The 27847-nt window shown below is 45.4% G+C and overlaps 1 protein-coding gene across 6 annotated transcripts in view; it reads left to right on the top strand.

Moving 5' to 3' along the window:
- The window catches only part of LOC126474157 (polypyrimidine tract-binding protein 1), a 277481-nt gene that overhangs the window by 123625 nt on the left and 126009 nt on the right, over positions 1-27847 (top strand). For all 6 annotated transcript variants that reach the window (XM_050101655.1, XM_050101648.1, XM_050101633.1 and 3 more), the window contains exon 4: positions 25899-26045. In XM_050101655.1, the coding sequence (XP_049957612.1) occupies positions 25899-26045 (147 nt within the window). The remainder of the gene's footprint in view (positions 1-25898; positions 26046-27847) is intronic.

The raw sequence follows: 27847 nt of genomic DNA, 5'->3' as shown, positions 1-27847 counted from the left end.
TAGAGAGCCCTTGGCATGTTGGACAGGAGGATCTCAAATTATTCTGCCAATTTGGAGTCCCTAAAACTAATTTGCTAAATGCAATAATCGAACTTCAGCAGGACACACAGCTTAAAGCTCTGTTTACAGAACATTGTGAAACACAACAGTACACTGAATTTTGGAAATACGTGCCTAACAATTATAAAAATGTACGAGACAGTGCACAGTTCATTGTAACACTTTTTCTTCAATTTACCCTTGTGAAGCTTCATTTTCAGAAATGACTTACCTGAAAAATAAATATCATAGTCTGTTTTATCCAGTCATTTAGAAGACGCAATGAGGATTGCATGCAGTCCAAATGATACAGATATAGCCAAAAAGTTCAACGTTAAAAGTCACATTAATGAAAAATTATATATTTGTATTTACATTTGTTTTGCAATTGTAATGAATAAAAACCAGATTCAATAAGAGGCCTGTAGCTTTCTTATATAGCCTGTTGCGTGTGCTGTGCATCTGTCCTTTTTTTATTTTTCTTTTTTAAATTTCTTATTTATTTCTACATTTTTAAAGTTTGAGATTAATGCAGTTATAATAAAGTTTTTGTGGCCATTAGAATAATACATCTATCTCATCTTGCATGAAAGTACTTGAAAACAAATTTCAGGAACAAGACACACTGCTCCCAGATTTGTTTTTGGTAGAGGCTCAAAATTACTGATTATTCCCTTCCTTCCTTACCTTCATATGCTCCTGCCTAGCTTCATGAATATTGTAAGATTATGAAAGTTATGTGAATTTTATTTTCAGAGAGAATTAAACTGGAATGAGTTAGTCAGATGCACTGTATGCTTTTTTTCCCGTTTATTGAAATTTGATCAGCAGCATTTTATGCAGTTTTCAACACTCATAAACATGGTGACAGTAATTTTGTGGAAGTCTGTGAATGGCACATGTCATCGTTGACACATGCTACCATGACGATTATTCCAGTCTGTCTCAACACTCGACTCCTGTGAAGACTGACTAAAAATGTAATTGTTGACAATGTGACACAACTACTCGTATGTCTCCTACGAATATATCCCTCATAATCTAATAATTCTCAAACCGGCGGACGGGTATTTAAAAATCTTTTTCCCTGTATTGCAGGATTTCAGTGGCATAAACATGGCCTATTATTGTCAGCAATTGCACAGCTTGTTATTTGGAGAAAGAGTCACATACATTCAACAATTGCGAGTGGTTTGTTTCCGAAAGTGCTATTTCATTTTAACAGGTGCTAATTTTTACAGTTTCTGAAGAACAGTGAATGATATATATCCAAATCTGGTAAAAAATAAATGGTTTACAGCTGTCGGCTGTACCTGTCTCCATCATCAAATGAAAAATATATTGGAAGAATTGTAAGTAGGAGTGCATAAAGTGGTTGTATCAGCTTCACAGGTTCCACTTGGTACAGTGGCAGATAGATTTGTCCTTGCGGTGGGAGGGCACTTAATAGTGGAAATGTTTCTTTTTGTTTCTGAGTGCTCACAACAAATGGGTGCGTGTGCCTCATACCAATCATCTGCTATTGTATCAATCTTTAATGACAGTGCATTGGATTCATTAATATGCATAATAGAGACCGTCATATACGGTACATATTTGTTAAAAGAAATAATTAGTCATTAGCTCTTAAGTGTGTGTGTGTGTGTGTGTGTGTGTGTGTGTGTGTGTGTGTGTGTGTGTGTGTGTCCGTCCTCCACTGCTCCTCCTAAACACTTGGATTGATATCAACCACACTGATACATACGTTATTTTCAATGTGTAAACAAATTGACAGTGAGTGAGGTGAAAGTCGAGATGGATGACAGAGTGAGGGGGGTAAGAGACAGAACAACATAAGATTGGAATAAGTACATATCTAGCCAATTCCAGGTACCTCATCTAGTATGAAATTAAATTAAGGTTGTTGTAGTTAATTCAAGCGAGATGAAGAAAAAATGAGTATCAAAACATGTAGAAAAGTTGCGATGGTGTCTCATGTTACATAATACATTTAAGTGCAAGTCCATTTGCTGTTTTTAACCATTCACAAAGACAACACAGCAACATTTTGTCGGACAATTACAGTGTTACAATTTACGGGTCATTGAGGGTGGCAACAACCTGAAACAGAAAACATTATACACGTAGTGGTCTGAATGGTATTGACTTACACGATTAAGTCTTAGAAAGTCAGTGGTAAACCTCTCGCTTCTTAACTGTAGCTAGTCTATTGTAGGTTCACAATACACCATTTACGTGGTTTTCCAGTTAGTAAAGACGTGGAAATCTGCGGCCCAAGGTGCCACATCATATTGTTAGTGTTGGCCGTTGAGCAAAAAAGTTTGACGACCACTGCTCTGAAGGCTTGGATCAGCTACAAAGAGCAGTGCACGTGAGAAAGATAGGTCGGTGTATGGCTCTCTAACCAGTTTGAGATTTCTACTTGTTGTTTGTTGAATGGTGTAGGTAGGCATTTTCATCCTGATGTAGACTACTTGTTAGCCATTCTCTGAAAGCCTTTCTTTCGTCGCCAGCTATTAGATATTAGTGTTGCAGAATAATACACTTGCTCATACCGCAATACTGAGCGTATTGGTTCGTTACCAGAGTACGAAAGATTTCCGTTCACATTGCATGCTCTTTTTTTTCCTGCGATTCTGATCGTGGCGATTAAGAACACCAACCTCAAAATACGTGAAAGAGTAGCATGTTCACGGTTTGCTTTACGCAGGTAAGGAGAATGGCCGCGCTCCCGTGCAGTTTCTCGAGGTCGTGCTGGGCAGGTGCCGTGACAGAGGTCGCCCAATGTCTCGGTCGTGGCACAGTGGGCTTAGGTACGCTGACGTACCCTCTGTGTAACGTGAGTCACAGCGAGTCGGTAGCACTGAACACTTCGTAGAATTTCCGCGGTTTGAGTACGAAGAGCACAAAGTTTGCCTGCGGGGAGAGAATTGGTGTGCAGGACGAGAACGTTCTTATTCGGTTTTCTCATGTAAGAAGCAGGGAACACTGTCGAAGCGTCAGTAGGAAGAAGGGTGGATATTAAGAAAATAGCCATCGCGATCTAGACTATTTTTCACTGATTTTACAAGATAGCTGTACCCAAAAATTTTATCAAAAAGAAATCTGTATAAGAAGTTACTAAAAGTAAAAAATGTCAACGTAATCGGAATTTGAATATTAGAGTTACTAAAAAAGAAACTTTTTAGACGTTATGGTCGTTAGAGCTGGCTGGTGTTGTGATACTAGCCCAGGGTGGCCAACATTTTGGTTCGCGGGTCATGCCCGGGCACAAGTGCCAAAGTGCTCAATATGGCTGGAACGTTTCCCCCACCGTCACTCCTCGCTGTCTGATCGTGAGGGTGAGTCGAGGGGAAATCGCAAATGCGCCGTATTTAAATGGCACTGCAGTCGTACTGCATACGACTGGGTTTTGTTTTACCTTTATCAACAATGTAGATCACAAACAACAAATTTATTTGATTATTTTTGACGTGCTAAAGACATAATTTTCGTGTAGCACATACCGTCGGCATACGGAAGATGCGGACAATTTCAGAGTTTTTCACTCAAGTCGCCAAGTAATAGGAGCGTATTTAGTTTCATAATCGAGAAACCGTCTTTCATACAAATATGTTCGAAATATTGTAGCACTTTTGCAACCTTATTCTGGAGACTTGGAAACCTTTATCTGGGGAAAACAATGTAGCGTCCTGGACAGTTTTAACATAAAAAGATTTGTCGTTAACACTGGATTTATCTCGCGGGTCAGTCACATCTGCGCACGCACAGGGGAGTTTAAAACTGAAATGGCAAACGGTCTCGAAAACAAACGTCCGATTGACAGTATCCTCAAACTTATGTGAAGCTAGCCTTGTAATTCTTTCAAAGTCGCAATGAATTCTTGAAACCTCGCGTTTTCTTTAACGCCAATGGGCTTAGGGAACTGGAATGCATGTCAGAACGCGCCCCTTTTACAACACGACTTTGTTTTTAAATACATTCCCACCAAATCAAAAAAAGTTACCTTTCAATGTCTTATTGTGGCGAGTAGGCAGCAAAGTCTGTTGATATGCGACGTCTGCAATCCATTCCGGATGTTTTAATTTTCGATCCCGTACTCCCTTTTCCTTGATAAATTCAACAATAGCTAGTTTTAAATCGAAAAATCGTTCCAGTGATGTTCTTGGACTTGACCAACGTACAGTAATATATGAAGTCTCCACACTCTTCTTAAAGTTCCAGCGAAAACTGTTTCAACTGACAATGGAATAATGCGTGCAACTTAAGAAATTTTACTATTCGTATCACCAGTTTCTTTCACGTGCTCCATGCCTGCAAATTTACCATATAGTGCTTCTTGACGTGCAGAACAATGAATCCCGTCTGTCGATTGTTGTAATTTTTTTTCTCTTTCATTGTCAGCCAAATCTTCAAATTCTTTCCGCATGGTATTGTAACGTCGTTTCATAGCAAATGTCCAGTACCCGCCACTTACGCCAATTCAGAATTCTCATACCTCTCTTCTGTCATTCCTATTAATTTTAATTTTAAAGGATTGCGACGGTAGCTCGCTAGACTCTCTCTTCGTGTGCAAACAGCCTCTGGGCCTGTGAACGTCTCCCATGCCACGAGCAAATAGCGAAGAGTAAGTAACACTGACAACTACTCTTCTCACGAACTCGGGACAGTAGTGCCGACTGAAAAATACCACACCGCAATGCTAAAGGAAATGTGGTGTTTCTGATACTTCAGAGTTCGACGAAGCAAAGCCGAGTGACAGGCCGGTCCTTTAGGCCGCACACTCCATGCACGCCTTAAGTTTGGCACGCCGTGGCCGGCCCTGCAATAAACATTAAATCGCTATCATGTCGTCCTAATTTATATTCACCGTAATGTTTCGGTCATATTAGGCGAATGGTTAATTTTAGTTTTTTAATATGTAGGTCCACAGCGGTTCTGGCTCCTCTTCCATGCCCGAACCGAGCGAACACCTTATTTCCTCCGATACAAAACTTTCGTAATTGTCGCAACGGTAAAATTAGAAACTGTTCTTCCCATGTACTTACTTTTGGGAATGAAGTAGAATGGAGTAAAAATGATTAGGAACACTTTATATTATATGCTGCACACTGTGCTATGGCTTGCAGATTACAAATGTGGACGCAGTGATCTCAACGCACTCACGGACTTTAAAAATAGTCTCACTTACATCCTTCCACATGCTACAAAGTCTAATAGATGGAAATAAAACCGTATACGTCATGTCGCCTGAAACGCTAAGGCAACCTCGATTTTAGCCTTCTGCACGGTCTCACATGAGCCTCCGTGTCTTCCTGCGAAAAAGTTGTTGACTCCGAATATTGTTTGCCCCTTGACTGAAGTCTCAGCTTTTTCTTGTTTGTTAAAAGTTCCTCCGTTGTAAGCGGGAGTGTCATGCGAGTGTAACGGTCCGTGGTTCTGATATTTGGACACAGTATTGCGTCACATCCTCGTCCATGCCGTTTACCGAAGGGAAAAAGGTATATCCTCGGTCGTGGGGCCGCAAAGGGAGTGTCTCGTATGGTGGGCGAAGGCGAGCCGCGGGCGGCTATGTGGCTGTGTAGATGGGACTCGGGATTGTCCCTGAGCCGTGCCGGTCGAGAGGCGCTCAGCAGAAGAGCAAACAGCGGAGCCGCGTTTGCCCGGGGGACACGCGCTAACAAGCGACAAGGCGGCCCGCGGCACCTGCCGCCTGAAAATCCCGGGACGAGCTATAATCCACCCTCCTGCTGCACTGGCGCCGAATGCGCACTACTCGCAAGCTTAACACCGTGGCGCCGCGGTCACTTCTTTTTGCTCAAATTTCCGGGAGTGAGTGGATGCTGCCGCAAGTAAAAAGAAATCTGACTTTGCCTAAGAAAGAATAACATTTTGTGCTTGACACTTCCTCTCCACCACTAGCACTATGTACCACTTCTTCAATCTGGAATTGAGGATTGCATTTCCGTTGGAATCCAACTGCTGCCTCAGAATCGTACAGTTAGTTGAGCTGGTTTTTTTATCAAACATGTCTCTTTTCACAGTGATTTTTTTTTTTTTTCCCCCCCTGCGGGTCCGGGGTAAGAATAGGCCCGAGGTATTCCTGCCTGTCGTAAGAGGCGACTAAAAGGAGTTTCAACCGTTTCGGCCTTCCATGTGATGGTCCCCCTTGGGGTTTGACCTCCATTTTTCAAAAGTCTACAGAAGTACGAGCCTTTTGGGGAAGGACACCTTACATGGTGTACCACTGGTCCTAAGTGCACTAAGACCTTGGCACTCAGCATTGTACCGGCGTTGTAACCATACCCACTATTCCTCAAATTGGGCCTAAACGCCTGATGGGTTGTACAAGTTACGCCCATAGTGCGTCCCCATCTGCACCAGCGATCATGATGGACTTTCCATGGCACCAGAAATCCAGCACGGTAGCCAGCCCGTTGTGATGGGGTCGTCATGTACCCTCTAGGTTGTAGCCCCCTGACAACACAGGGATCGTACTGCCGATACCTGAGCTGCACCCTCCCCACGTCGGCCAAGGAGTAGATGCCCGTCTCCTTGGGGCATCAGGACTCCCGGCAACGGTCATCCTGCCAGGTGGCCCTTGCTGAGGCTGGGTGGCGCCCGTGGGGAGAGCCCCTGGTCGGAGTGGGTGGTATCGGGGCGGAAGTTTCGCAGATGAAACGTCAACACATATCAGGTCGCTCTGCTGCCGAGTCTTTCAAAAGAAAAGGTACCGTTTCTAGTTCTGGTTCTCCTGCCCTTTCCCCCTTGGCCACTCCCTGGGAGGAGGGACAGGCCCGCCGGCTTGGGGCGAAGTACTTCCCCCGCTATTTGGTCTGTTCTCGAACCGATGGGGGGACGTTCGCCACCTCCAAGCCCATGTTCTTTGTTCAGCACAATGAGGACATCTTTGGGGAAATCGAGGCTCTCAGCAAGATGCGTTCAGGGTCCGTTCTTATCAAGACCACCTCCGCCACACAGTCGGCGGCGCTCCAGGCGTGCGACCGCCTAGGGGACATCCCAGTGTCCATTGTCCCGCATCTGGCACTAAATAGGACGCAGGGGGTTATTTTTCATCGTGACCTCCTGCTACAATCTGATGAGCTCACGGCCAACCTGGAGCGCCGAGGCGTGCATTTCGTCCGGCGAGTCCAGCGCGGCCCCAAAGACCGTCGCATCGACACCGGGGCCTTTATCCTCGCCTTCGAGGGGGACGTTCTCCCGGAGAAGGTAAAGGTGATGTGCTACCGGTGCGACGTGCGACCTTACGTCCCGCCTCCTATGCGCTGTTTTCGGTGTTTGCGCTTTGGGCACATGTCGTCACGGTGTGAGGCTGAGCCCCTCTGTGGCGATAGTGGACGTCCTCTTCGTGAGGAACATACATGCACCCCACCACCTCGGTGCATTAATTGTCCTGGCTTCCACTCGCCTAGATCCTCAGACTGCCTCGCATATCAGAAGGAGAAGAAGATACAAGAACTCAAAACTTTGGATCGGCTCTCTTATTCTGACGCCAAGAAGAAGTGTGACCGCCTCCATCCCGTGCCGTTGACCACTTCGTTTGCCTCAGTTGTGTCCACTCCTTCCGCGGTATCCTCACCCCTATCCTGTCCCCCCTCCGCCTCCTCCGCCCATCAGGGGGCTCTGCCTCCGCCTCCCAAATCCCTCCCTTCCAAATCCTCCTCCCCCGTGGCCCCCGCCCCCTCTGCCCCAGGGGCCACCCTTCCTCCTCCTCCTCTCCCCCCTCCACCTGAGAAGCGATCCTCTTCTCAGGCGTCCATCGGGGAAACGTTCCGGACCCCAGCTTCCGAGGTCCGGCGTTCCAAAACGGACCCCGCGCGTGAGGACCTTTTTCGGGTCCAGCCCACCATCCCTGTGCCTCCTCGGCCTTCCAAGAAGGCCTCCAAGAAGTAGTCTCTATCCCCCTCTCCACCCCGGCGCGTTTCGTCTGACGCTCCATCCGTGAGTCGCTGCTCCCGGCCGTCCTCAGTTTCGCCGGGACGCTCTGCTGCCAGGCGCTCAGCTGGTCTCTCGTCGGCAAATGATGCTGCCCCTACTACACAACCAGGGACAGCGGCCGCAGCTGGCGACGACTCGATGGAACCGGATCCGCCTCCCGCCGGTTGTAGCGTTGTTCCCTCGCAACCTGGCCCTCCGCGGCCGTCGAGGTGACCAGCTCTTCCCCCGTCTCGTTCCCCCAACTTTTTGACTAGCGATGGCCTTGTTACATTGGAACATAAGAGGTATTCGATCTAATCGGGAGGAATTACAACTGCTCCTCCGCCTGCACTGTCGGCTCGTCCTTGGTCTCCAGGAAACCAAGTTGCGCCCGACTGACCATATTGCCTTTACCCACTATACCTCGGAGCGGTATGACCTCACCCCTGTGGGACGGTATCCCAGCTCATGGTGGGGTCATGTTGCTCGTTCGGGACGATGTCTATTACCATCCCATCCCATTGACCACCCCACTCCAAGCAATAGCTGTCCGTATTACTCTTTCTGCTTTTACTTTTTCAGTTTGTACCATCTACACTCCACCGTCATCTGCTGTTAGTCGGGCTGACATGATGCACCTGATCGTTCAGCTTCCCCCGCCGTTTTTATTGTTTGGCGACTTCAATGCCCATCATCCCCTTTGGGGCTCTCCTGCATCCTGTCGAAGAGGCTCACTCTTGGCGGATGTCTTCAACCATCTCAATCTTGTCTGCCTCAATACCGGCGCCCCGACTTTCCTCTCGGACTCTACTCATACCTACTCCCACTTGGACCTCTCGATCTGTTCTACCACTCTTGCCCATCGGTTCGAGTGGTATGTCCTTTCTGACACCTATTCGAGCGACCACTTCCCCTGTGTCGTTCGTCTCCTGCACCACACCCCATCCCCACGTCCTTCGCGCTGGAACATACCGAAAGCTGACTGGGGACTTACTCCTCCCTGGCGACCTTTTCGGACCACGATTTTCTCAGTTGTGACAGTCAGTTCGAATACCTCACGGCTGTTATCAATGCTGCCGAACGTTCCATTCCTGGTACTACCTCTTCTTCACGTCGCGTTTCCCTCCCCTGGTGGAACGAGGCTTGTAGGGACGCTATCCGTGCTCGACGACGTGCTTTACGCACCTTTCGCCGCCATCCTACGTTGGCGAATTGTGTTGAATACAAACGACTCCGAGCGCAATGCCGTAGAGTCATCAAAGACAGCAAAAAAGCTTGTTGGGCCTCTTTCACCAGCTCCTTTCACATACTCCCTCTTCCGTCGTTTGGGGTGGTCTGCGCCGTCTGTCGGGCATTAAGGCCCACTCCTCGGTACCTGGCCTGACCTCAGGTAATGAGGTCCTTGTTGATCCTGTGGATGTCTCCAACGCCTTTGGCCGCTTTTTCGCGGAGGTTTCAAGCTCCGCCCATTTCCACCCTGCCTTCCTTCCCAGGAAAGAGGCAGAAGAGGCTCGGCGACCTTCCTTCCATTCGCTGAATCTGGAAACTTATAATGCCCCCTTTACTATGCGGGAACTCGAACGTGCGCTTGCACTGTCCCGGTCCTCTGCTCCGGGGCCAGGTGCCATTCACGTTCAGATGCTGGCACACCTTTTTCCGGCGGGCAAAAGCTTCCTTCTTCGTACCTACAATCGCGTCTGGACCGAAGGTCAGGTCCCCATGCGTTGGCGTGACGCCATCGTTGTTCCTATACCCAAACCCGGGAAGGATAGACACCTTCCTTCTAGTTACCGCCCCATTTCTCTTACAAGCTGTGTCTGTAAGGTGATGGAGCGCATGGTTAATGCTTGGTTAGTCTGGATTCGTGAATCTCGACGGCTACTTACTAATGTCCAATGCGGCTTTCGTCGCCGCCGCTCCGCTGTTGACCACCTTGTGACCTTGTCGACATTCATCATGAACAACTTTTTGCGAAGGCGCCAAACGGTAGCCGTGTTCTTCGACTTGAAGGCGTATGATACCTGTTGGAGAGGAGGTATCCTCCGCACTATGCACAGGTGGGGCCTACGCGGTCGCCTGCCCCTTTTTATTGATTCCTTTTTAACGGATCGAAAGTTTAGGGTACGTGTGGGTTCCGTATTGTCCGACGTCTTCCTCCAGGAGAACGGAGTGCCTCAGGGCTCCGTCTTGAGCGTAGCCCTTTTTGCCATCGCGATCAATCCAATTATGGATTGCATTCCACCTAATGTCTCAGGCTCTCTCTTTGTCGATGACTTCGCGATCTACTGCAGTGCCCAGAGAACATGCCTCCTGGAGCGCTGCCTTCAGCGTTGTCTAGACAGCCTCTACTCATGGAGCGTGGCAAATGGCTTCCGGTTCTCTGAAGAGAAGACGGTTTGTATCAACTTTTGGCGATATAAAGCGTTCCTTCCGCCGTCCTTACATCTCGGTCCCGTTGTTCTCCCATTCGTGGAAACAACTAAGTTTCTAGGGCTCACGTTGGACAGGAAACTGTGTTGGTCTCCACATGTCTCTTATTTGGCGGCCCGTTGTACACGTTCCCTTAATGTCCTCAGAGTTCTTAGCGGTTCATCTTGGGGAGCGGATCGCACTGTCCTGCTTCGCTTGTATCGGTCCATAGTCCGATCGAAGCTGGATTATGGGAGCTTCGTCTACTCGTCCGCTCGGCCATCCCTCTTACGCCGGCTCAACTCCATCCACCATCGGGGAATACGTCTTGCGACCGGAGCCTTCTACACTAGTCCTGTCGAGAGTCTTTATGCTGAAGCTGCCGAATTACCATTGACCTACCGGCGCGACGTACTGCTGTGTCGGTATGCCTGCCGGCTGTTGTCAATGCCCGACCACCCCTCTTACCAGTCCTTCTTCGCCGATTCCCTCGACCGTCAGTACGGGTTGTATGGTCTCTGCCCTGCTGCCCCCCCGGAGTCCGCTTCCGTCGCCTGCTTCGACAATTGGATTTTGCCCTCCCTACCACCTTCAGAGAGGGTGAGAGCCCGACACCACCTTGGCTCCAGGCTCCGGTTCATATTTATCTCGACCTCAGCTCACTCCCGAAGGAGGGTACTCTGGCTGCAGTGTATTGCTCACGGTTTGTCGAACTTCGTGCTCGACTTGCCGGTCACACCTTTATTTACACCGATGGCTCCAAAACTGACGATGGTGTCGGCTGTGCCTTTGTCGTCGGGGCCGCCACCTTTAAATACCGGCTCCTCGACCAATGTTCCAGCTTTACGGCCGAGCTTTTTGCTCTCCATCAGGCAATTCAGTATGCCCGCCGCCACCGCCATTCATCATATGTACTCTGCTCTGACTCACTCAGTGCTCTTCAGAGCTTTGGCGCTCCCTATCCGGTCCATCCCCTGATTCAACGGATACAGCAGTCCCTCCATTCTTTCGCTGATAATGGTTCTCCTGTCAGCTTTCTGTGGGTTCCCGGACATGTAGGAGTGCCTGGGAATGAGGCTGCGGATGCTGCAGCCAAGGCTGCAGTCCTGCCTCGGCCAGCCTCCCATTGTGTCCCGTCATCTGACGTTCGTGGGGATGTATGTAAGAGGCTTGTGTCGTTGTGGTGGGATGCTTGGTCATCCCTCCAAGGAAACAAGCTCCGGGCAGTAAAACCGCTCCCAACTGCTTGGACAACCTCCTCCCGACCATCTCGGCGAGAGGAGGTCCTTCTGACCAGGTTGCGGATTGGGCATTGCCGGTTTAGCCACCGCTACCTGCTCTCCCGTGACCCAGCCCCGCAGTGCCCTTGTGGTCAGGCATTAACAGTGCGCCATGTTTTATTGTCGTGTCCCCGCTTTAGTCAATTTCGTGTTGTCCTGTCCCTGCCATGTACTTTACCAGATGTTTTAGCTGATGACGCTCGAGCAGCTGCTCGTATTCTGCGTTTTATAACTTTGACTGTCTTGTCCAAAGACATCTAACCTTTTTACTTATTTTATCTGCATCTTTGTCAGGTCCTTCTGGTGTCCCCCCCCCCCCCCTTCCCCTTGACTTTTTCTAGATTCCATGTGCTCTAACAACAGTGACTGGGCGCTAATGACCTCAGTAGTTGAGCGCCCTTAAACCACACCAAAAAAAAGTGATTTTTTCCCTCTGCGGCAGTTACGCGCATTTTTGAAATTTCCTAGCAAATTAAAACTGTGCCGGACTGGGATTTGAATACGAAACCTCGTCTTACTAGCAGTGCTGCTATTGTATCAGGTATCCAGGCAGGAGTCTCAACCCACCGTCATAACTTCAATAGTATACGTATATTTCAGTGACTCAATGGATGTCATACTGCTTAAAGGAATTAAAAGGTCTTGTCTTGAAACGGTCATTTTCACATTTCGATGTACCAGTCGGAAGTTTGGCTCAAACGTCACTGCAACATTCCTCTGTAGTGGTGCAAAACTGTGGGTTCCGGCGACATCACCCTCGGGTTCGGCGACGTTTCAAACAGGTGTCGACATGTGAGGAAAAAAGACCAGAGCTAAGTAGTTCTCGTCAAGTGTAAGGTTGGTTAATGATGTCACATTGGTACTAAATTTAATCACACATCATCGTGGATGTGTCACACAGTAGGAAGGTCGTCACTCCGCCACTCTTACTCACATTTCACCCCTTTTTTATGTGCATGCGATGGTCAGAACTCTGACGCCCGGAGTTCAACTCGTTCGGTTTTCCTGTGGGTGGCAGAGCAAAAGATACATATACACCACCGCTCAGAATCCACACAAAGGGGTGGCATGAAAGGCTTCAATGAAACCACTCTTTTCTTGGGGGCGTTGATTCCCAAACATTTTGCTCACTGGGGCGTCAAGAGCAGGATTGAGATGGGCTTAAGGGGGCTGTGACACGTCCGCGGTGCATTGAACAGAATTATGTTGAAATTGGTGCCACTGTGCCATTAACCCAGATTACATTCACAGGAACGTCTGAGTTCTCGAGTGTTTTAAGCGTCGCCGAGCCCGAGAGTGATGTAGTAGGGCTCCAGGCCTTCACACCATTACAGGGAAAGGTTGTATGCAACTGAACGAAATTTCACATTTCTATGTCCCAACCGGGGAAATGACTTGGTTTCAAAAAAGCGGTCCTTTAAATCTTTGGCGCAGTGTTCAAATACAGAAGTGTGGGATTATATCAGATATCGCGCTTTTCGGTTTTTAGCTCCGACAGTGATTTATTTTGAAATGCCTAGTTGATCCGCGTGCATTGAACAGTAGCTCTTCCTACATCTGGATGGGTATGCCAGCCCGAAGGCCATTGGGTGTACAACCTTCCAGTAGGACTAGTGCTTTAAAGCACTCCTGTCTTCAAGCCAACCTACGGGTTAAGTGCTTTGTTGTTTCACTTACGGATGAGAAATACTAGAGGAACGGTGTTCTTGGTAAACTTCGTTTATGCTTGTCGCTTGGCGTTATAAAAGGATCATTCAATAATTAGATACAAATTGGTCTGGAGAAAAAAGCGTTTATTTATACAAAAAAATACTTTCTGCTTTTCATATAGTCCCCTTGAACATTTATGCACTTGTTCCAACAGGCTACAAGCTTTTTTATTCCGGCTGCAAAGAACTCTTTATCTTGATGTTTCAACAAGGTCCTCGTTGTCCTGTAACCCCTTCCCCCGTAAAGGGAAATGAGACAGTACTTCCAGCAAATTTTGTCGATGGTTTCACGGATTAGTTGAGCAATATGAGGACGTGCGTTGTCTTGCTGGAGAATCACACCTCTCCTCTGAGATCCAAGACGTCTCTCCCATGGCTGACTTCACCTTGTTTTAAAAGCAAATCCCAATAGTATTGGCTGTTCATTGTACGCTGCTCTTAGAAACAGTCACAAAAAAACTGGAAATTGAGCATCCCAAAACCGTCAACATGATTTCGTGCTGATCCTTGGGTATTGAATTTTTTCTTTACAGGTGAGTTGGTGTGATTCGACTCCATGCTTTGCCTTTTTGATTCTGGTTCATAATAGGTTCAACCCAAGTTTCATCACAAGTTAAAATTTTGTTGAGGAAGTGCTCACCGCTTTCATAAAGTCCCTTTAGCTCTGTGCCCTCTCTCAACCTTGTTTCCTTGCGTACCTGCATCAACTCCTTTGGGACCCATCTTGCACATGTTTTGCTGTACTTAAGCTTGTTACACATAATGTTATGAACTACCAGTACTAACTTGAAACTTGTCAACTACCATTTCCACTGCCACGCGGTGGTCGGCACAAATGTCACAAATTCGACATTCAAGTGAGGGAGTTGAAACTGCAACTGGTCGGCCAGAACGGTGCTCGTCAGTCACTGAATCGCGACCATTTTTGAACTTCTCTGCCCTCTTGTAAACATTTGCACAGACATTCTGCAGTATATATTCACTGGTTTCTCGCCTTCACCAAATAAAAAACGAATAACAGAACGTTGTTCAAGTAATGTGGACGTTTCAAGCGGACTCGCCATCTTGAAATGTATTTTTGCGGTTGTAAACAAAACAATGTTGATACATCAACCGATCAGAGCTCATTCCAGTGATGCCAACTTAATGCCATAAAAGTACGAAACTTGCCCTACTAACAGTGTTTCCCTCAGACCAAATTGTCTCTAATTTTTGAATGACCCTCGTAGTTAACAGTTCAGTTTGTGACTGTTATCCCATCCGAGATTCGGAACTACTATATTTTATATTGCTTGGGTGCTTCTCATGTTATCAGATTAACTTAATTCTCCAGAAAATGTATTAGCTGTAGCATCGTTGGGAAAGTAGGCGTGCGATGTCAGCCAGTGAATCTTTACAAGAGAAGCTTCTTCAGTGCTATTCACTGTGTGAATCATTTGTAAAGCGTGTATTTATTATAAGACTGAAGCGCTTGCTACAGTGGCAGCACTGTAACATTTATGCAAGAAATAGACCACATCGATAATCAGTCAGGTGACAGGCTTGAAGTTCTCCATTTGTCGTTTTCTAGATTTCAGCGCAAGTGCTGCATCCTGCACTATGAACGTCTCGTTATATCCTGCCCCTGCGATTTTACCCATCCACTCTCAACTATTTCCGCTCGAGCCTGCACAATCGCGTTCTCCTTTTTATGAATCTCTTTCTAGTGCCACGGTTTACATTTTTCTGTTGGAAGCAATGTTGTCTTGTGCAGTCCTTACCAATAAGACTTTCAAGCATTCCTTTCTCACCCTCAAATATTTACAGTAGTGAAGAGTTTCATGAGCTAGACGCCAAGCAAAATTTTCATTTTACCTCTTTTTGAAACTGGAGACTCTTATTACACTACTTTATTTCTGGTGGGTTCTTCATGGAGTAATGTTGTGGTGAAGAGGGGGGGGGGGGGGGGGGCGGCGCTTGCGCTTTCCAAAGTTAACAGCCCGTCCTTCAAATGGTTCAAATGGCTCTGAGCACTATGGGACTTAACTTCCGAGGTAAACAGTCCCCTAGAACTTAGAACTACTTAAACCCAACCAACCTAAGGACATCACACACATCCATGCCCGAGGCAGGATTCGAACCTGCGACCGTAGCGGTCGCGCGGTTCCAGACTGTAGCGCCTAGAACCGCTCGGCCACTCCGTCCGCACGTTAAGTTCTTCCCACAATAGCAGAAAGGCTACGAAATGACTTTATTCATAAATTTGGCGGGGCATTTTTTTGTGAGCACTGCTCCTCTTCGGAACCGTTACCTGGTCTCAAAGGTCTGGAACCGTCGCGTCCGTCCAGTAATGTGAACGCCAGTGACAGTAACTTGCTTTCAAAAGCACGTTCTGTACCTACAGCGGATATTTCGACGCTTTTGTAGTCAATAAATAGTGACAACTATAAAAAGTTGTCACTCCCAAGCGTCCACTAAAAGATCCAGTTTTCAAATGGAACGTTATGTGGCCAGGCTGTGTTAGAATTTTGAAATATTGCCACCGTACAGATCTATCTTAAAGAGAGTAGTTTGCAAACCATTCTCTCCCTAATGCGGCCTGCTTCGAAAACTTATTGTTGCTAATGTTAATAATTATTGGTGTTAATGAAATAGCGTCATTATCAAGTAAAACCGTATCTTATGGCATGCCGAGTGTTCTCGATTGTAATGCACGCAATATATGTAATATCAGTTCTGGCAACAGTGCTTCATGTATTACAGTACCTTTACTCCTTATCGCATAATTAACTCTATTTAGAAGAAACGTGAACAGTTCTGGTGGCAATCTAATATAATTAAAAGAACTTATTTGATCTTCCGTTATAAATTACTTCAGTAAGGATGCTGAGCAACCGAGCTGACGTCTTTTCTTCATCCAGTCACGAATCGAAACACGTTTATTATATTTTTCGTATGCAGCGATTCCACGCAACAAGCTTTAACTCCATCACAACTGGTGGGACGTGCAGCTGCCAAAACTTTCATTTCAGACACGACTTTGGAACCAACAAAACGACGAAACTGAAGTGGTGTAATGGTGTCGCCGTGTCTACAGTCCTATATGAAACGACTTGCGTGCAACTCATTCCACGCGAGTGGCGCAACCCAGTGTCATCGTGTAAACCAGGCTTAAGGCGGAAATTTATTTCCTGAGCCACATTTCGATTTTTGTGTTATCGGTTTCAGTGTATCAAACACAGATTTAAAAAATCTGAAAAATAAGTACGCTACAATTTTACATATGAAATGTGTTTAGTGCTGTGAAATTAAAAATTTTCACAGCAATATACAGCTAGTAATCTTTAAGTTGATTATAAACGGTTACTAACTTAAAATGGGATGGCAGTAAATTTTATTGAGCAAACTGAGGAATAAAAAAAGCTTCGGTAGCGCCGTCTAGTGGCAGCTGTATTCAACTCTGAAGTTAGTGAACTTGGTCATATGCCTTTATCTTCCTCTTAACTTAGAGGTGCACACCAAATCAATCATAGGCCCTACAGTAAAGTGCGGACTGTGAACCTCTATACAGAAAACCCTACGATATCTAACATGGTTTGGAGAGTACTTAGTTTCCTCGCCGATCATTACCCGTAACGCTATTTATCAGCAAGCGCTAGCGGCGTGGTTTCTCTAGTTTGAGGAGACGTCGAACGCGTTACAAGGCGAAATTTATACTCGCTCGTCGTAAACCGCGTAAGTGTACTTCTACAGGGTTAGCAGGTTAAGCAGAACCAGTAGCATTCGTTTCTTGATGTAAACCCTAAGATTTGCGGAAGTTTATTTCAACGCAGTTAGATTGTGCATTTTGTAGCGACTTAACTACGAAAATCATACTATGGGGTACGAGAAGGTTGTTATTTTTAAATATAAAATACTGCCGTAGATCTTGGCTTGAACGCTGCAAGAAGGTATATCGATAATATAGTCCCATGAAAGCGTCGTACATATTGTTACACAATGACATTGCACTTGGTTCTGATCCTTGGAAAACTGTCACATCCCGTCATGGAGTCATCAAAATTAAAAATTGCCAAATAATGTAAGGAAGCATTTAACAAATTATTTAAAATGTTTGTGTGTCGTAATAAAAAGGCATGAATGTTAGAGAACTGACGTTCTCAGCACTTTGTTTGAATTGTGAAAAATAGACATAAAGTAAATCGTTGCTCGCAGGGTTCTGGGATTGCTGCCTTATGTTCAGTATTGAACGCTGAAGAACGTTCCACTGCAGAATCGAGCTGTCACAGCCCGCAAGGTCTTCTGCGTAGTTAGGTGAACTTGGGTGAAAATTTAACGCCTTTATCGCAATCGGGTAACAAAGCCACGTACAGAGGTATTGAGAACCCACAAAAGATGACCATGATGATGGTGTTGGGCGGAAAGGCGATGGCCGTTAAATTTCCCTATTCCCAATTACTCGAGCATAGACACAACCTATAGTGGCCTTTATTGTGCTTAATAACTAGAAGTTTTACAAGAGTTCATTTTCCAATCTGTGGATTTTGCGTTTCACCTGTATCGCTCTGCAGTCGACAGTCACAGCGGCGCAAAAAACTATTGGGATTTAAAGTGGTTAGCCTCAAGATACTTTTTTTCACTTGCTGATTTTGTTTAATTATCCACCGTGTGATTACCTTTGGTGGGTCTGTGAATGCCTCTTTGCCGCTGTGACTGGGTTCGGGGGTCCGAGGCGGTAGTGTAATACTACACCACTACCCGACTCCACTCCCACCGTTGCCCGTGTCCCGCCACGTGGAGGCAGGCTTTTTTTCTGCAGCTCATTGAAAACTTTTCAAATAATAATTACAGATAAACATACAAATCCATTACCATGAAACAAATAATTATAAACAAATACAAATCCAAAACCATTAAACCATGAAGAAATTCTATTAACTACGAGAAGCAAAGGTGGATAGAGGAAGAGGAAAGAAAGGAGAAGAGAAAGTGTGTCCCAACACAGATTTGTAGCGGCGGTGAGAGTGGTTGGAAGGACTTCAAAGTCCGTGACGGCTGCTCCCAATTTCTATTCGTACCCTTGAATTTACTACTTCTGTAGTAAAACTATATGTTACTACTCTTACATGCTAATCGATTTACAAGACTACAACTTGAACCACTCCCACCGGCCAACAATCCGGTTGTTAGCTGTTCCTACCTGCGCAAACGACTCCGCCTGTCCAGTGGTTTACCCGTCAAGCTATTCCTACGTTTTGTGTAACTCCTTAAATTAAGTAAGAATAATTGATTTTATGAAGTGGGTGAGTGATCGCCTCCAACTGCTTAATTTGCAGAGTTCTGCATAATTACTTCTCCGATTGAATGGAAAAATGAAATCTCGTTGTCAGGTGTAGATCTCAGTTTTTTAAAATGTCACCCCCCCCCCCCCCCCCCCACACACACACACACACACACACACACACACACACACACACACACACACAGCTATCCTCATACACTAGGAGGCCACTAGGTTTGAAGGTGATGTCTGGTGAAGTGACATGGTCGTAATCTCCGCGCCACTACCTCTAACTCGAGTACAATCAGCCTTGCAGGTGCTAATGCACCCCAACCCTTCGTTACCTGCGAGTCCTTCCGCTCCGCAGATGCGGATTTACAGCTCTCCCGTTCGAAAGCGTAAGGTGATGGGAAGGAGTCCGCGTAGAAACGCCTCCACTCCCCTGGGTAATCTCCTAAGACAACTTCCTGCGGAAATCTTGCAGCCGCAGACGACCATCTCGTCTGTAGAATAATGGCTGACCCTATTCTTCTCCCGGAAGTCCAGAAGTGAATTATTTGTTGCGGTCTCAAGCGAAATGAACTGCCAGCTGTAGCGTTCAATGTGCAGAGGTTCGTTAGCTCTTGTTTCTCTGTCTCTTAAGAGATTGGTCTTAATTGATACATTTGGTGGTCTTTGATAGCGTTCTGCAGAATTAGATCTATATTGCAATAGTATTTTTGGTATTAGCTTTCACAGTGGCGTGTATTGAGGTATTTGTGTGTACAGTGTTTTATCATAAGCTTATTAAAAGAAAATCGAAAGACTAGTAGTAGTTTCAAGCCGACGAAATCGTATGTTTTCATGTTAAACAAAATTGCTATGGCGGTTGTGAGCGATGTATCAGGCGAAGGTGAAGCAATTTGTCAAGAAGAAACAAAGCATTTAACGCAGGAACCATGAATAGTTTGTCTTCTCTATACAAGAAGCTGGACTTCACTGAGTAATGCAACTGATGTCATATTTTCGCCCACAAGAGAATAGATACTCAGTTCGTGGCACTGTTAAGTTACTAGTTTCGCAGTGTAATTGCTTTCAGACATTACACAGAAACGCAATAAAGAGTTGACCAAGAAGTCCAGACTTACGAACAACCTGCGTGCAAACCGAACGCAGTTTGAGTGTTGTTGTTGTCTTCAGTCCTGAGACTGGTTCGATGCAGCTCTCCATGCTACTCTATCCTGTGCAAGCTTCTTCGTCTCCCAGTACTTACTGCAACCTACATCCTTCTGAATCTGCTTAGTGTATTCATCTCTTGGTCTCCCTCTACGATTTTTACCCTCCACGCTGCCCTAAAATACTAAATTGGTGATCCCCTGATGCCTCAGTTTGATTACATACATAAGAATAACGATAATGAAGGCTTTTATTAATCTTTCAAAGGCTAATGGACGACGATAACTTCTAAAACACGTAAGAATTTGTGTTGCAGTGTCCAGGATTGATTATTAATTTGTTTGCCATCACGCTTTCTCAGTTTGATTCCTTCAGTCATTTTGCTTGTGTAGGCCACAATTCTATTTGCATAACATTGCTCGAAACTCATGAAACCGAACGAAACGGCGCTATCGCTGAGACAGTGGTCTCGTATTCTGTAGGGGCGTGGTTGTTACAGAACCCCCCGTCTGGCCTACTATACAGGATTATTACAAATGATTGAAGAGATTTCACAGCTCTACAATAACTTTATTATTTGAGATATTTTCACAATGCTTTGCACACACATACAAAAACTCAAAAAGTTTTTTTAGGCATTCACAAATGTTCGATATGTGCCCCTTTAGTGATTCGGCAGACATCAAGCCGATAATCAAGTTCCTCCCACACTCGGCGCAGCATGTCCCCATCAATGAGTTCGAAAGCATCGTCGATGCGAGCTCGCAGTTCTGGAACGTTTCTTGGTAGAGGTGGTCTAAACACTGAATCTTTCACATAACCCCACAAAAAGAAATCGCATGGGGTTAAGTCGGGAGAGTGTGGAGGCCATGACATGAATTGCTGATCATGATCTCCACCACGACCGATCCATCGGTTTTCCAATCTCCTGTTTAAGAAATGCCGAACATCATGATGAAAGATGAAGTCGGCTGTCGGTCTCCAGTTGTGGCATGAGCCAATTTTCCAGCATGTCCAGATACACGTGTCCTGTAACGTTTTTTTCGCAGAAGAAAAAGGGGTCGTAAACTTTAAACCGTGAGATTGCACAAAACACTTTTGGTGAATTGCGAATTTGCTGCACGAATGCCTGAGGATTCTCTACCGCCCAGATTTGCACATTGTGTCTGTTCACTTCACCATGTTGCTTCATCACTGAAAACAAGTTTCGCACTGAACGCATCCTCTTCCACGAGCTGTTGCAACCGCGCCGAAAATTCAAAGCGTTTGACTTTGTCATCTGGTGTCAGGGCTTGTAGCAATTGTAAACGGTAAGGCTTCCGCTTTAGCCTTTTCCGTAAGATTTTCCAAACCGTCGGCTGTGGTACGTTTAGCTCGCTGCTTGCTTTATTCGTAGACTTCCGCGAGCTACGCGTGAAACTTGCCCGCACGCGTTCAACCGTTTCTTCGCTCACTGCAGGCCGACCCGTTGATTTCCCCTTACAGAAGCATCCAGAAGCTTTAAACTGCGCATACCATCGCCGAATGGAGTTAGCAGTTGGTGGATCTTTGTTGACCTTCGTCCTGAAGTGTCGTTGCACTGTTATGACTGACTGATATGAGTGCATTTCAAGCACGACATACGCTTTCTCGGCTCCTGTCGCTATTTTGTCTCACTGCGCTCCCGAGCGCTCTGGCGGCAGAAACCTGAAGTGCGGCATCAGCCGAACAAAACTTTGAGTTTTTCTACGTATCTGTAGTGTGTCGTGACCATATGTCAATGAATGGAGCTACAGTGAATTTATGAAATCGCTTCAATCATTTGTAATAGCCCTGTATTGTTTTTCGTGGTTTGGCTAAATCACTTGCACTATTGCAGTGATGGTTCTGTGAAAAGGAAACTGGTAATCATTTCGTCAATCCAGTTGAGCGTAAGCATAGTGTACACACTAATGCATAGCAGCTGATTAAAGTCGCCCTTCACTTGCTACTTCCAACGATAAAGCCGAACTTGAACATTTGCTGACCAGTTAGCGGCAAAGCACTCGGGTGTAGTACTTTGATACCAGTTCTGTGTGTCAATTGAATCGGCCGTTTGAACTATACCCATATTCAGAATGTCGCTCTACATTTCGAAGCGGAACTTTATATTCGGTCGCGTTCTGCGCCATCACTTCGGTACTCCTTACACTGCGTCTGACATGCGGCTGATGTGTTTGTGCGTTCCGCAACCACGGCAGTTGCTGCGGTATTCCAGCTCCTTTGCGGTGCCGAGCGAGCGTTAGTTTATAACTAAATCACATTTGCGGGATGCCTGCAGCCAGATTGCCCGGATTCCTTAACCGCGCGAGCAGGCGGGTGGAGAGGGAAGGAGGTTGCGAACGCGTAAAACAGTTGTTACCTGCTCGTCGTTGCGGTGGTGCGCGAATGTACTCCAGGCGATGCGCCCGAGGGAGAGCGTGCTTACTCTCAGCTGCGTTGTTATTGCCTCGAATTCTGACGTGAGGGCCGGCGGCGGGTAAACTGCGTGGGTAGTTTGCTACGGCGTGTTTGCGTGCTCGCGTTGCCTACCCGCGAGCACTGAGTAATTCTGACCGTAATGAGCCCACGCGACAGGCTTTAGAGGTTGCTGCCAGCCGTACCTACATCTGGCGGCCTGCTCTGTCTCGGGCGCCGGCTCTGCAACACAGCGCAAATTTACGCCGAACGTACCATCTTATCAAAATTCCCGCCGCCCGACTTCCTCCCTAACTTTCCCCTCCCTTTTCATCACTCCATATTCTCCCATCACTACCGCCAACGCAGTCATTTGTCTTAATCAGACCGTTATTATTCAACAAGTGAAAACATACGTCGAGCCGTTCTAAGGTGATCATATTTTTTATAAATGCGGCAATTGATTTTTTTATATAGATAAATAAATACGTAACACACAAAGGGAAACTTTTGAAAAAAATCTCTGTACGTTTTTGACAGATTGACTTCAAATTTTGACGCAATATTCTGAAGGACGTATATCCATTTCTCATATGTGAGAAACGTGTACTTTGTTTTATCTTTCTTTTTTATGTAACCAGACTGAATCACAGCGACGCGTGGCCGGAAACAGCTACTAAATAATGACGTTAAGTAGTAGCAAATAGTCTTTTTTAGGTTAGCACCATTTCATAACTTACTACGTGGGCACTAATCAACTGATTTAGACAAAATGATAAAACAAGAATAAACGCCGGGATAAAATGTGAATCGAAGTTACCCAAAAACGTTGGAATGCTGTAGAGATTGTACACGTGGTCCAAAAACGTAATGCTAAACGACCGCAGCAAGTTTGTGGTATATTAAAAAAGAGGCTACCACATACAGTCAGTCAGTATTGACGCCTAGGAACTAAAGATGTAGCAAGATCTCGTCGTCGGTGGATGTAATTTACAGAACTGAAATGTAATATTACTAAAGGATGATGATGATATGATGAAGCAAATAAGTTGTCTTTAATGAAATGATACACCATTCGATAACTCTGGTTAATTGTTCAGTGATGTGACGACGCATGTTCAAAAGATAAAGTAGGAAGTCTGCTGTCAAACCGATCCACCGCTATTGTAAGACATGCGTTCTGGACAAATGACATTTCACATTTACGTCCAGCCATCCCGGTTAATGTTTTATTTGATTTTCGTAAACCACATGAGGCGAGTATGAGGACGTTGCGTAATCTTGGCCGATCCTTGTAAAACCGAGCTAGTGGCAGCTTTCCATGACCTCCATGTTTGCTTTGTCCGTATCCTCCTCCCGTCGTAGGATCCCATCACGCAGCACCAATTGTCCGTTGCCTTTCTGGTCTATTCTGAGGTATTGAAGAACGTCTACCCTCCTTAACATTAAAAGGAACACACGTGATCGCACAAACTAAGAAGGAATTTTCTGTTTAGACATTAACAGACGGCGTACACAAGAGACTACAAATCGCCTACAGACATCAATGTACCTTCACTGTAATGTAGGTTGTTATTAAGAATGATTTTAATTAATTCATTAATTTCATCCCTCCATTTTTCACCATACGGAGTACAATAAGTGTGGCTATGTTCAACTCACTTCACATTGTTTCATGTTTTCTTGGCCAGATTAGTGTTCGTTTTTCCTATTGCCCTTCTGCACTTTAGCAGTGATTCGCTTGGGTATTCTTGGATCAATTTTATTAAGGCCTGATAACATGAAGTAACATGTATTTACTTAGTCTTTTTGTAATCTGGCTGCTTCCGCATTTTTAGGAGACTCGAAAAGCCATTATTCCAGTTTAGTAGACCTCCGTACTACCCTTCTTGAAGCATACAGCTGATACTAAGCGGGCACGTGGTCGAAATAGTGCTTCTTCGCCGCAACGGAGTGCCTAGTGGGTTTATGGGGCCTAAGGAGCTCTTTTTGTGGGAAGGGGCATCTTCTGCGAGCCAGGTGGGGTGTTGTATTATTCAGCGTGTTTCTCTCCCTTTTCCTCCAGCTGTTTTTTTGTCTTTTTTCTTTTCTGTATCTAGCCACAGCGCTCTACGGCAAAGTCGCACTATTGCCTTTTGCACGTACACACGTGCTCGCTGTTCCGGAGAAACTCTCCTGAGTGGGGGGCTGAACGTAGCGCAGATAAAATGTCGTCCGTAATATGTAATTACGGGGACACTAACTGCTGTCGCTTAGTGGAAGCACTGCCAAAACTTTTAGTCCATAAAATACTACCCAAAATCACAATTACTAGCACCCATTTTCACTCTGATTCACCTACCGTACACAGTCGCATAGATAATGTAATTGTTAACTTTGAGAGTGTTAAGATAGGCTGTTAAAATTTTAATTGATCTGGAGATTAAAGGCTAAAACACAGCAAAAGCGTTTCCCTAAGAAGTTGAGAATAAAGGGGTGAGGGGGTGGATATGGTCATACAAGCTATTACAAAATAAATGTCTTAGATTCTGCCTGTAGAACATTAAAAGGGGGTAGGAGGTTGGTACATCGCTACTAAACCATCCGAAAGTTACTAATACACATCCTATTTAAAGGAGGTCATATTTATAGTTGTGCATTAATTAATAACAATTAGTGGATCTCCACTGGTATTTTAGACACCAAATTCAGTAGGAAATATCCTGTTTTATACCTTCTGCAATCGTAACTTTTGCGAGGGGTTAGTAATCTGAGATTAAGCGTAGTTTTTATGGACATGTAGTTTCCATTGAATGATGACGTGTGTTCCAAAGAAAGACACATCTTCGTCCGTGCGTGAGACCTAACAGCAATCACCATGTTTCCAAGCGTTTCAGCGCTGCTGTTCTGACCAACTTAGTCATGGAACAACAGTCGTACTCATGGACATCTATCAGTTTCTTACCGGTTGCTGTTCATTATTACCGTGCTGCAGTAAGACACTGTCTATAAGAACGTCCCCAAGAACTTAAACTGTTCGTCGTACCGTTACAGATCACTTACGCTTGTACATTCAAGGAAAACACTATCGTCTTGGCATTCGAGCACATCTCAACACGTTTAGGTGCTCTGTTAGCAATTTTAACGAAATTACTTGAGTTTTCCATTAGTTTTGTCTCGGGTAAAGGCGTAATACACACAGTTTCCTAGCGTATGTTTTGCCATAGATCCGTTTATAACTGGCTACTTAAGTCACATCAAACGTAGAAATAAGGCAAGGGTGCACTACTTTCAGTGCGATCATTCTTATTAAAACAATGAGATGTTACCCAATCGTGGAGATGTGCACAGTTTACTTTTTTAAAAGTAGATTCGTTTATTTCAAGCATTAGTTACATAATTCTCCTGAAAACTTAAATATCGTGTAGTTGTTTACAACCTTTCAAGACCTCAAAGCAATGCATATATTCGAAATACCTTGTAGCTTAGTTTAATGTTTACCGCGAGAAAACTCTTGCAACGGATACGTCCTAATACGTAGGGACACACGTCTTTGGGATGATTTTGAACACTGTTATAACGCAGATATTTCAAAATGGTTACTTCCCTAATTCTGTTTTCATTCATATCAACTTCGTCGTGTTACTGGTTAGGAATTCCAGTTGAAAATATAATTGGAGTCTTCAAAGATTTGAATAAGACGCATGTTTTCAGGCATTCCTGGAGATGGCTGACGAGGTCGCAGCGTCCACAATGGTGAACTACTTCACATCATGTGTGGCGCAACTTCGCGGCCGAGCAGTCTATGTGCAGTTTTCCAACCACAAGGAACTCAAGACCGACCAGACGCATTCCAACGCGGTGAGTAATAAGTGTGTGTTTGTTTTCAATATGAGGCAAATCTGGTTGGACGCAAGATTATTACAAATTGTGCGGTTGATGTCTTGGGAGATCGCGAGAGAGAGGTACGAATCGAACTGCTACCACTGATCAGGTTTAATGAACGGAATTAGTCAATAAAAAAAACCCTGCCTTATGTAAAAACTATGTATGAAGTGCGTCTGTGCCGGTAGTAACAACCCTTTCTGTTGAAGTTGCCACTACATAAGAAAGGCAAGGAAAAAAGTGAAAAATTCAACGGATCGCGACACGAAGCGCAATTATGGGTGCGCGGTCACGAAGAAAGGCGATTAACTAACGAGGGCGTTGCCGCCACACTTGCGGCCAAATGGCGTGCGTTTGCCTCCTATTAGCGTAATTCGGAGGCGGCGCGCAAACTGCGGACTGGAACGCCATTTGCCGGGCCCGGCCGCGCCTCAACTCGCCTCGCCTCGCCTCTTTTATTGGGAAAGCGATTTGCAGGTAACAGGGTCCGGCCGGCCGTCTTGAAGGCGATGGAGTGGACGCTAGCTTCTCCCCTTCCCTTGCTTCTCACCCTAGCTTTCTTCTTCTCTCACCTCTTTCCTTCTGTTGCGCCTTCTAACAGAATAGCGGTAACCTATGAATGTGAACTCCAGTAATAACAGGATATCTTGGAAGTTGTTAAGACTGACTCCCTCAAACACACAAATTTGCAATATTATGGAATTCACCTGACCAAAAATGTTATAATGAAGGTGATGCACATCCGTAAAACAAAATTCCCTGTTTTGAATTTTTTACGAACGAACAGATCATCTCGATGCAGCCGTGTTGCCTGTGCGTATGTGACGTTGTGTGAAGTGTGCACAGATGATGTACAAAACGAGTAAAAAATCGATATAATTACCATTAGAGACCACTAAGTTAGAAAAACTCTACTTCATCCTTTTCACTTGACATGTGTAAAGCCAAATGTTCATGGAATGGATGTATGGATGGTGGAAGTTTGATCACCAGTAGACAGTTCTTTCCTGGGTTTGTAGCATGTAATGCAAAAGATATATCATTATGATTATGATGGGATACTATAGAAGAGCTGCACACAGTAGTGAAGAAAAAACTGGGATAGCTTCAAGCATCCTTATTTTCATTTTTCTTGGTTTCTGTACAGCACTTAAAAATAGGCTTAGCAAGCAATTTTTTAAATACTGTAACCTATTTTCTTGCATGTCCTTTTCTGATTATACTCCATTGCTGTGTGGGTATTTACCTAGTCACCTGCCTTCATAGCAGAGGTCGCTAACACGTACTTGTACTGTGGCCCATAAGTCAGGAGTAGCTGTTGGAATCCTGATGTTGCAAGGATTGTCATCAGCTGTATCTTGCCACAAAGGTAGGTTGATGTACAGGCACCCAAATGACCAGACAGTATGCTCTTGCCATGCGCTAAATTACTAAATTCTTTGCAGGGTTTCATAGTGTTCTTGAAACATTGTTGATAGTCGCGGAGGGTCAGAGAAGTGATATATGGTTTTACGCTCTTGGAAGTAGGTCCTACATCATCATCATCATCATCATCATCATCATCATCTTGGACAGTTTCCAGCCTCTTGCTGGGTCTGTATGGAATGTAGGCCTCTCCATTGTCTTCTGTCTTGCCACCATGTCTCTGTCTTCACCTGGGTCCAATCTTCTCCTTTCTTCTGGATGCATTCCTCTACTCCTTTCAGCCATCTGTCTCTCGGTCTTCCTCTTGGTCTCTTTCCTTCCAGTTTCATCTCGTATATCCTCCTGGGCATCCT

The sequence above is a fragment of the Schistocerca serialis genome, chromosome 1 (assembly GCF_023864345.2).
Source record: "Schistocerca serialis cubense isolate TAMUIC-IGC-003099 chromosome 1, iqSchSeri2.2, whole genome shotgun sequence".
Classification (NCBI taxonomy): domain Eukaryota; kingdom Metazoa; phylum Arthropoda; class Insecta; order Orthoptera; family Acrididae; genus Schistocerca; species Schistocerca serialis.
Note: the sequence above shows the minus strand (reverse complement) of the source record. Positions and strands in the feature narration are given on the sequence as shown.